The 14,554-nt window shown below is 31.6% G+C and overlaps 3 protein-coding genes across 3 annotated transcripts; 2 read left to right on the top strand and 1 right to left on the bottom strand.

Annotated features, from left to right (window-relative positions):
• The first annotated feature begins 2,879 nt into the window (after positions 1-2,879).
• Positions 2,880-3,470, top strand: LOC130808456 (proline-rich receptor-like protein kinase PERK2). Its single transcript, XM_057673933.1, has one exon. It carries the CDS (start codon positions 2,880-2,882, stop codon positions 3,468-3,470), a length of 591 nt encoding a protein of 196 aa, XP_057529916.1.
• Positions 3,471-6,218: 2,748 nt separating this feature from the next.
• LOC130808455 (protein PELPK1-like) lies at positions 6,219-6,800 on the top strand. The gene has a single exon (XM_057673931.1). It carries the CDS (start codon positions 6,219-6,221, stop codon positions 6,798-6,800), a length of 582 nt encoding a protein of 193 aa, XP_057529914.1.
• A 1,918-nt stretch (positions 6,801-8,718) lies between these two features.
• On the bottom strand, positions 8,719-14,045 carry LOC130809297 (uncharacterized). The gene is made up of 6 exons (XM_057675014.1): positions 13,689-14,045; positions 13,525-13,566; positions 10,450-10,565; positions 10,226-10,331; positions 10,003-10,056; positions 8,719-9,157 (listed from the first exon to the last, which is right to left on the bottom strand). The coding sequence occupies exons 1-6, from the start codon at positions 14,001-14,003 to the stop codon at positions 8,999-9,001; spliced, it is 792 nt and encodes a 263-aa protein (XP_057530997.1). The 5' UTR covers positions 14,004-14,045; the 3' UTR covers positions 8,719-8,998.
• Positions 14,046-14,554: the final 509 nt, after the last annotated feature.

Raw genomic sequence — 14,554 nt, 5'->3', positions numbered from 1 at the left:
ATATATATATGTATATATATATATATACATATATATATATATATATATGTATATATATATATATGTATATATATATATATATATATGTATATATATATATATGTATATATATATATATATATATATATATATATATATATATATATATATATATATATGTATATATATATATATATATATATATATATATATATATATATATGTATATATATATATATATATATATATATATATATATATATATATATGTATATATATATATATATATATATATATATATATATATATATATATATATATATATATATATATGTATATGTATATATATATATATATATATATATATATATATATATATATATATATATATATATGTATATGTATATATATATATATATATATATATATATATATATATATATATATATATATATATATATATATATATATATATATATATATATATATATATATATATATATATGCCTTGACTCTCGTCAATGCTTATTTGCATTGTTTGATCGAATGCATGAGCTCGTATCATCGGACTTCTTTCGCTTTGGATACTTTGACACTTGAAATTGCAATTGTTTTCTTGAGTTAAACTGAACTAAAATAACTTAATTGAACTGAAAGAATAGTGATAATATAAAAGTTATATGGTATATAAATTAAAAATATGTCTTAGCTTACATAACTAACTCTACAATCAAACATACTAATACAAATATTGGAAATTGACAAATATCATCCTTAGAGAATCTTAACAAATGGAATTATTTTAGTGAATGATAGATGATTACATGAAAACATTTAACTTATTTAGAATTTTATTTTGTTAAATTGGAGCTAAATCATACATACTTATACAAAGTTGGAAATTGACAAATGTCATTCTTAAAGTGCCTTGACAAATGAAATTATTTTAGTGGATATAAGTTGTTTACCTGATAGATTTACCTAATTTAGAATTTTATTTTTTTTAAAAATTGGAGCTAAATTAGGCAAAATATTTATGTAATTTATTTTAGCAATTTCATACTAACTTAGAATTTGTTACATATAATTGAATGAAAATGTGATGTATTTGATAAATAATTTTTAAAATTCAATATTTAATTTTTTCTTAAGGAAATCATGTATTCAATAAATTTAATCACGATAATATATACTTATATATTCTATGAAGTAATATTTTTATATACACTATAATAATAGATCCGTGCATTGTATGGGTTTTTATACTAGTAATAGATAAAACTAAGTAATGCAATATCTTTACTAACTAGTTATTACTTTGGTATCCTAATTAAATTCTAATTATCAAGGATAATTTTAGTAAATTTATAATCTAATTGCCAATACCACATTAAGAATAAGTCAAAATTTTGAGCTGATCATCGGATGAAATATTTTATGAAACATACTATCAATCTAATAATTACTGAAAACACTTATTTTGAAATACGTCGTTTGAAATATTAATAATAGAATATAATTTAACACATTACTTTGAATTTGAACACATTTTTTTAGGGTAAAATGATTATAGTATATTAATTATATCAGATATATTAAGAATAAGCATTAAAATTTTTTTTTTAAAAAAAAAAACCGGATACCGGGTACCTGGTTTTACTAAAATTGATATCCGGATCCGACCCAAATACACGGTTTACAAACCGGGTACCCGGTCCGAAATACCTGGATTTGACAAATCGGGTTGATTATCCAGTTTTTTTAAACCGGATACCGAATAATCCGGGTTGGGTTTTGCAAACCGGGTTTTTTTGAAGACCCCTAATTATAATTATTATCATTAATATTATTATTAATACTATTATTATTATTATTATTATTATTAGTATTATTATTATTATTATTATTATTATTATTATTATTATTATTATTATTATTATTATTATTATTATTATTTTAACATAGGTAATAATATTCTATGAATTTACTTCTAGTTTTTGGCCGTTAATTCACAATTAGAACTTGGTTCTTTGAATTAGAGCCTATTCAGATGAGTTTTTGGTTCTTTGAATTGGAACTTGAGTGCAAGGATTCACTTATCGAAGTCTGACACCCGTACTCGAATCCATGCAAAGTGATCGAAAACTAGAGCAAATTCTGTTACCATGAAATAATGGCTACGACACAATTTCAAAAACAACTCAATACTTTTTGATTTATTTATGCAAAAGTATAAATGATATCTTGAATTAAAGATAAATCGAAAACAACACATTAATTACTATAAGAACAAGTTACTTAAATTCAACTCCACCTAAATTCCACCTAGACAAAAATCCGACATTGAGATGATAAGAACATGTCGATTAGTACTCATTTGAAGCGAAAGATTAGAGATCTAATTCTCGTCTCAGTTTATAAACCAGTTTTTTCCCAACTTAATAAAGCCAACATTATATTATTATTATTATTATTATTATTATTATTATTATTATTATTATTATTATTATTATTATTATTTTTGTAAGAGCGACAAAGAAAGGAGTAAGAATGAAAAGATGAAGCATCCATGGTAGAGTTTGGAACTCATACGCCATCTTTCACAAGAGTTTGTTCAATAACCCATTGACATGAACCATTTTTCAACATATTCTACTTTAAAAGCACATCATACCATTGACCCTAAGCATACAACATCTCTAATAACATATTCAGGTGAACAAACCCAAAAGTTCTCTTAATTTTGGCCAACTACATCTTATGATTAAGCAAAATATCAATTACTTAATCTTTCCAAGTTCATCCTATAAATTCCCTTCGATACTAAATGGCTCACATATAGAATACAAGAACTGTAAATCGCGATCTTAGCACATTTGCGCTAACTTCATCCCAACAAAATGGCAGTTCCGAGGAAATGCTTCATCTTAACTTTGATGTTTGCTTTGTCAATCTCGGGCTTTGACATGAGCTTTGCAGCTCGACACCTTCTACAAACGCTTCCTCCTCTTCCGTCATTCCCTAAAACAAGCATGCCCCCGATGCCATCTGTCCCCACCCTACCTCAACCCACTGCATTGCCACCAGATTCAGTCCCCTCAACTCTTCCTCAACCCGCTGCATTCCCACCAACATCAAAGCCAAGTATTCCACCAATACCTGCAGTCCCGACACTTCCTCAGCCTGCTGCACTGCCACCGTTATCAAAGCCAACTATCCCACAAATCCCGGCAATGCCAAACCTGCAACAAGCGACTTTACCACCACAACCGGCAATTCCAATCCTGCCACAAGCGACTTTACCACCACAGTCGTCTAATCCTCTTCCCATGATTCCGACTGCCACAAATCTACCAAAGCCTACAGCTCTGCCACCATTGCCATCTCTACCAACAATTCCAAAGCTCACATTACCCCCTCTTCCGGATATGCCAACAGCTCCTGTTAATTTCCCAACTATGCCTTCTCTAACACCACCACCATCCCAGTAAAAACAAGGTCCCATAAATACCAGTCGGCTATTTTAATGATTTTTATCATATATTTGTATCATTCATTATGATTTATGAGGCTTTTCTTTCTTGTTTGAATTTAAATTTTAAAGTTTAACGAAACACCACTTGTATTTGAGAGTGAATTTGTTCACATAGCTTGAAATGGTTTTCTACTGTGTTTATTTGTAAATTATTCCTAGTTGTAATAATAAAGAATACACCTATTTGCTTCTTTTCCATAAATTGTTGGACAACCAAACAAAGTGCTCTTCTCCCATAGTTGGGAATGGGTAAGGATTCAAGATCCTCCCAGGACGTTCCTTATTATAAGGGTAAGGGTCTAAATTTTTTAAACCTTAAGGGTTCGGGTTCAACCTCTAAAATTTTAAAGAATCTAAGAGTCCAACTTAAGATCTAAATTTTAGACACTTAAAATTCCCTACGTTATGTCTGGGAATAATGATTTCATTTGAAAATATAAATTTAACACAAATTTGGCGCCTGGCAAATAAAAAAATTCAAATTTGAATTTGAGTCAAATTCACCATTGTCATAAAAAAATAGTTAAAGATGAAGATTTAAAAATGACTTTTCAAACCTTGTCATTCTTAAATTCTTCATTAATAATTTTATAACTAAAATCTATAATTTGAAATACAATGGTTATTCCCAAACACAACCTTAAGAAAATATTATTTTAAAGGTTTACCGTTCTGGACCCTTAAATGCCCATCCCTACCCATAGGGAATTTGACATTAAACAAGGAAACACTAGCTTTATCTCTTTGAATGCAGACTATTTTCTAGTAGAAGCTAGAAATTTGCTGACAACTACAAGACTTATTTTGTTCTTTCTTCTTTATTTATCATACATCTGATCCCCTAATCTAAACTAGTTCTAATCCATCCAATTGTCAATCTAATAAGCTTAATATGTCAGATCAATGCTACTATGAACTATTTATTTGTACAATTATTCTTCCCTAGCATGTATGGATTCTCTAGCCAACATCTGAATCATAAAAATCCTACGTAATGCTTTGCTGCAATATTTGTTTAACATATACTACTCTTCACCTGCAAGACAATTCTCAGATTAGATAATCATATGATACCTTCATGCAGCAGATGATTGGAGATTAACATGATTGTTATAAATCCACACAATTTATCAGCTTCAACCAACAGAGCAGGCTAAGGGAAGGAGTGGGGCTACTGAAAATCAAACACAGGTTTCTCATGGGGAAAATGGTATATGGTCAAATCGAGACAAGACCCAATTTTAAGCTTCAACTAACTTGAAAGATCATAACTCAATGAGATCACATTCACTGAAAGAACTCTGGTTCATTTTTACACCAAGCACTGGCTCTTAACATTACTAAACAGAAAAGACAATGGTTAATAATCTAATTCTAACCCTTCAACTATAAACAAAGAGTTCAAGATAAAAATATTTCACAGTTGAAAAGGGATGATGCAAGGACTTAAGTTTTAAAAGCAATAGAATATTAAACAAACCCGATAAATCGATATTTACCCGACCTTGTAACCAAATTCGACTTGATCTAAATTCAAAATGAGTAAAATCATGGAAAAATCAAAGTTGACACAAGACTCAATTTTAAACCGACCCAAAATACCTGATCTGAAATCGAGCCAATGACCCAATGATAGTACAATTCATACACTGATGTCCAAATTTGCTTTTTAAAAAAATTCAAGTTTTAAACCAAATTGCAGTGTTAAGTGTTATACTAATGTCCGAGCGTCGAGAATCTGACACGAGTGTTTGAGTTAAAAGTGCAAAGTCTTAGCAAGAGTTTTGAAGTAACAAATATAAATTTTCACATAATATCAATGCTGAAAACAAAAAAGGAAAAACCTCAAGTGTACAATGGAAACTCAATCTGGTTTGTCAATTTAAGTTACTCAAGTCTACACAGGAAGGATCTGGGCAATGCTTGTGTGTGGTGACACATCAAGATTTACAATCAAATGTCTCTATGCCTCAACATTTGTTTTCTATTTGATCGATCAGGAAACAAAATTTTAAAAACTTAATGATCCAATCATTAGGTTGTGACTAGCTTAGCAAAAAATTGTTTACACTTCTTGTTTCTTATTTATACGAAAACAACACAATTATGAGTAAACTTACGTACATTTGACATTTTCAGAATTTCGACTAGCCGAAAACCACCTAAAATGTAGATAATAACATATTAGCATGGCCGTCAGTACCCAGTTTTTAGCTACAGATTAGAGATTCAATTCTCGACTCACTTTTATATCACTTTTCGAACCATTTTTTCCTGACTTGATAAAGTCATCATATTATTGTTCTTTTTTACATAACAGAAAAAAAAAGTAATGAAAAGGTGGAGCATACATGGTAATAGTATTTGGAACTCATACACCATCTTCCATAAGAGTTTGTTGAATAACCCATTGGCATGAAGCATTTTTCAACATATTCTATTTTAAAAACACATCAACCCATTGACCCTAAACACAGAACATCTGTAGTAACAGATTCAGGTGAACTAACTCAAAAGTTCTCTTAATTTTGGCCAACTACATCTTTTGATTAATCAAAATATCAATTACTCAATATTCCCAAGTTCTTCCTATAAATTCCCTTCGATAACTGAATAACTCACAGAATTATCTGAAAATCAAGCTATACTAGAAGAACAGCAAATCGCGACTTTAGCACATTTGCTCTAACTTCATTCCGACAAAATGGCAGTTCCGAGGAAATGCTTCATCTTATTTTTGATGTTTGCATTGTCAATCTCGAGCTTTGAGATGAGCTTTGCAGCTCGACACCTTCTACAAACGCTTCCTCCTCTTCCGTCACTGCCTAAAACAAGCATCCCCCCAATGCCATCTATCCCCACCCTGCCTCAACCCACGGCATTGCCACCATTATCAAACCCAAATATTCCACAAATGCCATCCAATTCAGTCCCCTCGACTCTTCCTCAACCCACTGCATTGCCACCAACATCAACGCCAAATATTCCACCAATGCCTGCAGTGCCGACACTTCCTCAGCCTGGTGCACTGCCACCGTTATCAAAGCCAACTATCCCACAAATCCCAGCAATCCCAAACCTGCAACAAGCGACTTTACCACCACAGCCGTCTAATCCTCTTACCATGATTCCGACTGCCACAAATCTACCTAAGCCTACAGCTCTACCACCATTGCCATCTCTACCAACAACTCCAAAGCTCACGTTACCTCCTCTTCCAGCTATGCCCACTACTGCGGTTAACTTCCCAACTATACCTTCTCTAACACCACCACCATCCCAGTAAAAACAAGGTCCCATAAAATACTTATAGACATTAAAATTTATGATTTTTATCGAACATTTTGTATTATTTATTATGATTTATGAGGTTTTTCTTTTCTTTTGTTTTTTTTTAAATTTTATATTCTAGCAAACCCGATTGTTGCATTTGAGAGTGAGTGTGTCTACATAGCTTCAAAAGTTTTTCTATTTTGTTTAGTGACTTCAATCACATTACATACTTGTAAAATATTTCTAGTTGGAAAATTAATGAATACAATTATTTTCTTCTTTTTCCCATAAATTTTTAAGACTTAAGAGTACTAAAAAAAGTGTCGTCCCTCGTTGTCCATACAAACTTCGAATCCAATTATTGATTTTTGAGCTCTAGAACGAAGTTTCTTAATCAGCATTAAACAAGGAATTACTACTATAGTCTCTTTGAATCCTACCCATTTTCTAGTACAAGCTAGAAATATGTCGTAACCAAAAGATTTTCCGTTTTTTCTCTCAAAAAATTTAACTACTCCCTCTATTTCATCTAATTGTCAAACTAACTAGCTTTTCTCATATCAATATTGTTGTCAACTTGATATATCTATTACACTATGTTTGCATTAAAGCAATTTTAGGGAAAGATAGAGGAGGATTTTAAAGGAATGTATTTTGGATAGCAATTTTGAAGGGGAATGATTTGCAAAGAAAAAATTTAAAGCGGAAATATTTGGAAGGAAAATTGACTTTCTCCTTCTCTCCCTTCCCTTCCCTGCTAAACAAACAAGTAAAACTTTCCACATAAATCAAAAAATTGTAAAACTGCCTATAATTGAATTTAGAAATTCTATAAGCAGAAAAGGGAAATGGAATTGATCTGCACAGATACTATAAATTCTAACACAACTTCAAACAAAAATGTTAAAGAAAAGTTCCGCTACAAGTGCTTAAGTGCGTAAACTAATGATAACTACGTGAAAACTATACAAGGAAGAGTAAAAATTTGCCTACCAAATGTTTGCTGCAAGTTTATGAGTTTAGAATTTCTAATTGCCAGTAAATATAAATTCTAAAAAGTAACTTGCCCATTCCATACTTTTTACAGAGCGTTTTCTCATACCGTAGACATACATGACATTTCTCAGATAGTTCATTGTAATCTGATAATCTTGCCCATCCTATTTCACTTACAGGAACCATATTATTATAAGTTTTCAAAACAAACCTGACGACCCGATATTCACCCACCTTGTAACTAAACCCGACTTGAACCGACTTTAAAATGTATTTAAAATTACAGAAAAATTAATGTGGACATAAAGCCGAAATTAACCCGATGACCCGAATGAACGCCTTTACATAACTATATAAGGAAACCATTTCAAGCTCTACACGAATTTCCATGTTATGTAAATGTGGTAATAAGCAATCTAATTTTTCAACATCAACAAGAAATTTCCAATAGTAATCCATCAAAACAGTCCTCACTCAGTATACAGAAAACAAAACAAGTTTTAACTCCTGATTTTCTGAGATTCGGAAGCAATACAGATAAGAATTTATGTGGTATAGGTGATAGCTCATCAGAATCTTATCTTAAGGCTGCCACTAGGAATGGACATTTCAAGGTTCGGGTCGGGTCTAGACTCGACCCTTACCCGGACACTTGATTTAGGGTCGGGTATAGACCCAGAACCTTATCTTAAGGCTCTAAAACTACCATTAAACTCACCAACATTCTATTTCATACCTCCCAATTGAAGCAAAGGAAAGTTTTCCTTCTCTGACAGCTGCATCGATTGTGGCAAAACCTTCTGTTACATAGCATCCAAAAAAACCAGTTGCTGTGTTTTTGACCACTACAATAGCACATAAGATCCAGCATCGGCACAGAACCAGACCACAAAAGTACAACAGTGGCAAAAAAAAAAAAAAAAAAAAGAGAACCAGACAGAAAAAATTAAATTCAATTATTTAAAATAGGGAGCAAATTCCATTTATGTAAAAATAACAATATGTACAAGTAATATATGTTAAAACTTAAAAGGTGAGGCAATAACCATAAATATGGCAAACTAATTCGTACCAACTTGCTGTTGCTCATAGAAAAATAGATTTTCAAAGAGACATGATGCCCACTTTGCAGTTCCTATTGAAGGAGAATCTTGACATATCCGCCAATCGCTCTAGTTAGTCATTAGATGCCAATGCAAACTCCGACAACGCATTTCATTTTTTAAAAAATACAATATCCCTGCCACAACTAGCTTTGATAGCATCTTCTAGACTGTCAGCTTTATCAAAATCAATTTTAAAAGTCACCATTGCTGTATCATCTTTACCAGTTTCGTAATCTTGCTTAACATCAGCTGCTTCAAAAGATTGGAGCTGTTGATCAGAAATTTGTGTCAAACAACAATTTTTTGGTAAAGGGAATGAGTTAAAAAATGAAGGGTCTAATCAAGTGATATAGAATCATATAAAGCTAGACATAGTATTTTGTAGAAAATCTCCTTGGTGAATTCACGTGGAAAAATCTCCCAAATATGAAGAGACACTAGACAAACCAGAGATAAACCAAACCATCACTATTCACTACATAATTTTATTACAACAAACCTTACTTAACAATGTAATCTTTCCATGACAAGATTGACAAACTCCGGCAATTGGATTAACCCATTTAAAGGGAGGGTATTAAGCCAATTATCTTCAGTTTCAATAACATACAAATACATTACATTACACTACCCCAATGCCATTAAGTGGCTTCCACCTAGGCTGGGTCATATATACGCAACCTTACCCTTGTTAGTGATACTAATAAAGGGGTTATTTCTGTTTAACCCTAGGTTGAATTACATACAAGTATTATGTAAAAAAAAAGTCACCACGTTGTGATCCTTCCATATTTCCATATAGGAACAATTCACATTCTAAACCATGCACATATCCCTATACCAAGGATTGATTCCACATAGTCTTAACATCCTTATTATCATATATATTTAAAGGTGTAATTTAATGAACCAAACCTATTGCACTCAAAGCCTTAAGGATATCCATCAAAATGCAAAGAAAATTAAGCATTAAGATTACACAAGAAATAAAGAAAAGTATAATTCAGTTCTTACAACGAATTTATAATATAAAATATAGTCAAATTTGAAATAATGCCGCCTAAAGCACAAAATTACAAGGGACAAGACAAAAATAGAGTCTACAAAGCTCACCTGATGGTATAGAAGCCCCAAAAGATCAAAGGAAACCTCCACACCCATAAGAACCTAAAATCACATATTACATCATTTAAATACAAGTGTGTCAAAGTTTTTGCTTTTGCCAACAAAATCAATGCATTCTAGCTTTTGCTAAATCTTTCACGAACTAGTTCATTAATAGGCTTCATAAACACTTTGCAAGTATAGAAACAAAAATAAATCAAGAAACACATACTTTTGATTTCACTAGACAAGTTGGTGCATTTTTCAAGCAATCTGATGTGACCCCACCATATGCTCTAACAAGTCCTCCGGTACCTAGTTTGATACCGCCAAAATACCTATTATCATTAAACAACAAGATGAGAGCTAGAACTACATGTATGAAATATCTACAAGCACAAAAAAAATGAGAAAGTATTTGGAATAAGATTCTTCAATAATGAGAAAGATAATTACCGAATCACAACTACCATGACTCTATCAATACCGGAAGAAGCAATTGCTGTATATATAGGTTTGCCCGCAGTACCTGATGGTTCACCATCATCGCTAGATCTATATTGATCACCAATCTACAAATAAATAACAAGCAACTGTAATGGACTGTCATGATTGTAAAGATCAACAATATAAAAATTATGCATTGAAAAAAGAAAATGACGTACAACTTCGGAAAATGGCAAGGAAATTACAAGTTTTTGAGAGGTTTGTTTATAGGGAATGTCCCTCCACTCCAAAGATCCATCTGAGTTGTTTATCAAGGAGAGCATCTCTGATTACACCATGAATGTTGAGAACTTTGTTCTTGATGTTCACTAGTTGATTTATCTTTCTTTCAGTGATTTTATTTTAGTTGAGTTAAAAACAATCTTTTACTCGAATCGTACAAATATTTATATTTTTTATTACAAACAAATGGACCGCATGTAATTCAATAGGAAGTATAATTAAAAAAGATTTAATTTCTCGCTTTTAACGGTCTTGTATATAATATGTAATGAGTCTAAACCCATAGGGAGATGAAGAAGCACATGTACAAGCCTTATATGGACATTTGCCAAGATAGGTCTACACTGCAATCAAGGCCTAATACCTGTTTGAGATGGCACATAGTTCAATAGCCCAATCAATTGGATCAGTTTAATTCAATAACTCTCAATTGGCGTTATTGTTCCTAAGCCCACACAACTACTTCAGATTATCAATGACTCGCATGATGGATTCAAATTTGCCCAACCCCACATTGAACTTAAGTCCAAGATCATTCAAGAGCCATCCACAAGGCCTTGAAGACCAAGACACACGTCTATCATTATTATTCATTAGCTAAATTAATTAGTTTTCTTTTAATTTTATTAGTCTTTTATTTCAGTTTATAGATCAAACATAGAATCGGATAGCTTCTGGAAACATCTATGCTACTCTATTCAGAAAGGATTCATTAATCCTTATCAGTAAGACGTGATGTACATAAATTTTCAGACCCTTTGTTTTACATAAACTCTTTCAGAACTGGGAGTGAGTGACATTCGCTGTTGCTTGACTATAAATAATCCAAATCTAATTGTGATCTTGGAAAACTTAGAATTTTTATCAGTGGTGTTTTTGTATCGGAGAGTTAGCTAAGCGTGTTGTGTTTTTCATTTTCCACATACCATTTCCATAATTCTCTTCCTTGTTCCAATTCCATTTTTCTATCAAAACAAAATTGTACTTAATTCCTTTATCTTACTTTCAAGCCTAAATGTGTCATCAATAAACAAATTTAATCTTTTCTTGTTTTCTGAAATACCAATGAGAATTTTATTAAATCACACGTCATTTATTAAATCAACCCAACCAAAAATTCCTTCACATAAGCCCCTATCATTCGTCCCCTCGTAACACAAGAACACAAAAAAATTTTGTTTGCTTCATTCTTCCATATGCCCAAAACATCCAATTTGTCAGAGATCAAAACTTCATTCATTCATAAAACTAGCAAAAATAAACAAATCCCTAAAAACTCAAATTTAAAAGTTCATATCTTCCTTACCGAAAAGCCTTAAAACAAAGATCATTGAACCTCTATTAGAAAGCAAAAGTAAAGCTTTTATAAGCTTCAATCTTTGCAAATTTAATTACCCACCCCCGACTAATGCCACAACAAGTCTAACAACAAACTTTCATTCCAAACAGCCAAGATCTTGAAACTTAAAAATCACCGAGACCGATTCTGCATCAAGTAACGTAAGAAAAATAAAACTACATCAAGTTTCAATCATATATTTCTTTTTCCATCCAACCCAACTATCCTCATAATAATCCTTCCCCAAAATTTCAAACCAAAAAGATCCAATCTTGGTTCAAAAAACTCAAACTTTTGAACGTTACACACAAAAAGTGATGCAATACAAGAGGTAATCAGGTAATTAAAAAGCTTCAAACTTTGTTCATCTATTTCCACAAAACGCAGTTTTTCCTCAGAAATAGCCTAACTGAAAATTTCCAATTCAAAATGATCCTTCCTTTCACATCAAAAAGCCAAATTTCAGTACAATACTCTAATATCCCCATTCTCATTTCCCTACTCTCTATATATAGAATATTGTTACAATAATATTCTTCGACAGATTTATGTTATGTCCCACTTCTTCATTCTTTTTCTTCACATGCCTCTAACTCTGATAATGATGATGATGGATGTCCTTGTTTGGTTCATTACATTATCCATGTTCAAAAATGCGACCTTATCCTCAAGGCAGGAGTACATCATCCCAACCTCAATGAACAATATTAAATCAATAAGTACCAATTTATGAATGAATAACAAAATTTTTAAGGAGGTCAACAAAATCACCTCGCAAGCTCTCTTTAATTCTCATCCACACATTTTCTCATTTTATCTCACCCACAAATTCAAATATTTTATCTTGTTGAACCTAAAACCAAACAAAAAATTTTATTAAGTAAGAATATGTCTACATGGGATAAATGGAGTATTACTTAAAACACTCGTGCTTCACCTTTCTAATTGAGATCACAGGGAAAATAACTTGGCAAATACAATCATTATAATAAAAATGACCACACAATGGTGCATTAACTTTGAGCTTCATCCATGAAAAAAAAAATCAAAGTGAAGAAGAGATATTGATTAGCAAACCAATACAAGTCACATCTTCTACTTGGTCTTCATCCCAAGAAGGGGTCAGTAACATGCCAAAAAATTAACATAGATAAGTTTTCTTAAAGAGTATAATGTCTCCTAAGATGGAAAAATTTGGAAGGAAAAGGTTTCCTTTTCCCTTCTCTTCCCTTCTAAACAAACAAGATGCGCTTTTTCTCCTTACCCTTCCCCTTCCTTCCCTTCTCCTTTCTCTTCCATTCTTTTCTCTCATAATTTGCTATCCAAACATAACATTTATTGTCCACATGTCTTGAAAATTATTAAACCAACACAAGAGTTCCTCATATGCATACAATCAACAAATCACCAAGAACACAACAAAAATTTGCAGTTTTCTTATTAATCAATTGAACAATTAATACCTTATATGCCCAGCAATTGTGAGAGGCACGATTATCTCGAACCTAACAAAACAAACCAAAATCAAAATCCGTACCATAACAAACAAAATTAAGGAAACAATGAATCAAAACCAAAAATTCATTTATCCCAAAAAACAGTAAAGTAAACTTTATTGTAACATAACCTCAGATAAGAACGAATTAGCAGATTGTTCATTGAAAATTGGAGTAGCAATGGCAATGAATTTGCTCTTTTTAATCTCTTTCTCGTATGTTATTCTCTCAGCAAGTGTTGTAAAAGCTCCTCCCCCATGGTTGCTACTGCTGGCTGCAATCATGGTGGATTTATTCCTTGTAAAAACGGATGAAATTGAGAAAGATAGTAAAAGGGTAACAGACAAATGACGATTACTCAACAAATTAAGGTTGTATTTGAAAGGATTAAGATTGTGAATGGATGATGAGATTGAGGAATTTGGGAGAGTTCCTTGTATTCGCATTGAGTTCAATTCTAGTAAGAATTTGTGAAAATCAAACACCCAAATGCCAAAATTTAAAATGCATAAGATAATTTATGAAAAAATAATAAAATAGTATAAGTTTCTTAATTTAAAAAATAAGCGTGAAAATTACAAACTTATGGTTTGGAGCTGTTCGCAATTAGTCAAAAAAAGACAAAATAGTTATTCGCAGTTACTAACTACGAACAACTACTTTACCTGTTTTTGTGGAGTCAAAACAGGTCAAATAGCCGTTAGCAGTTAGTAACTGCTAACAACTATTTTTGTCTTTTTTGAGAACAGCACCAAATCTTAGGTTTGGAAATTCCACGCTTACTTTTGGAATAAAGTTGAAACTTATACTATTTTGTTCATTTTTTTGATAAATTGTCTTATACATTTCAAATTTTCATATTTGGATGTTTGATTTTCACAAATTCTTACTTGAGACCGTCTTTATAAAGGATGTTCAAATTCTTACTTAAGACCGTCTTTATAAAGGGATGCGTCTCAAATGGGCCAGCCTATCATTACTTAGAAAAACAACTATT

Source organism: Amaranthus tricolor, chromosome 3 (genome assembly GCF_026212465.1).
Source record: "Amaranthus tricolor cultivar Red isolate AtriRed21 chromosome 3, ASM2621246v1, whole genome shotgun sequence".
NCBI lineage: Eukaryota > Viridiplantae > Streptophyta > Magnoliopsida > Caryophyllales > Amaranthaceae > Amaranthus > Amaranthus tricolor.
Note: the sequence above shows the minus strand (reverse complement) of the source record. Positions and strands in the feature narration are given on the sequence as shown.

Coding starts and splice junctions, on each gene's coding strand:
- LOC130808456 (XM_057673933.1), top strand. CDS start 2,880: ATGGCAGTTCCGAGGAAATGCTTCATCTTAACTTTGATGTTTGCTTTG.
- LOC130808455 (XM_057673931.1), top strand. CDS start 6,219: ATGGCAGTTCCGAGGAAATGCTTCATCTTATTTTTGATGTTTGCATTG.
- LOC130809297 (XM_057675014.1), bottom strand. CDS start 14,003: ATGCGAATACAAGGAACTCTCCCAAATTCCTCAATCTCATCATCCATT. Junction 10,332..10,449: donor GTCATGGTAGTTGTGATTCG/GTAATTATCTTT, acceptor TAATGATAATAG/GTATTTTGGCGGTATCAAAC. Junction 9,158..10,002: donor TGGGGCTTCTATACCATCAG/GTGAGCTTTGTA, acceptor TCTGATCAACAG/CTCCAATCTTTTGAAGCAGC.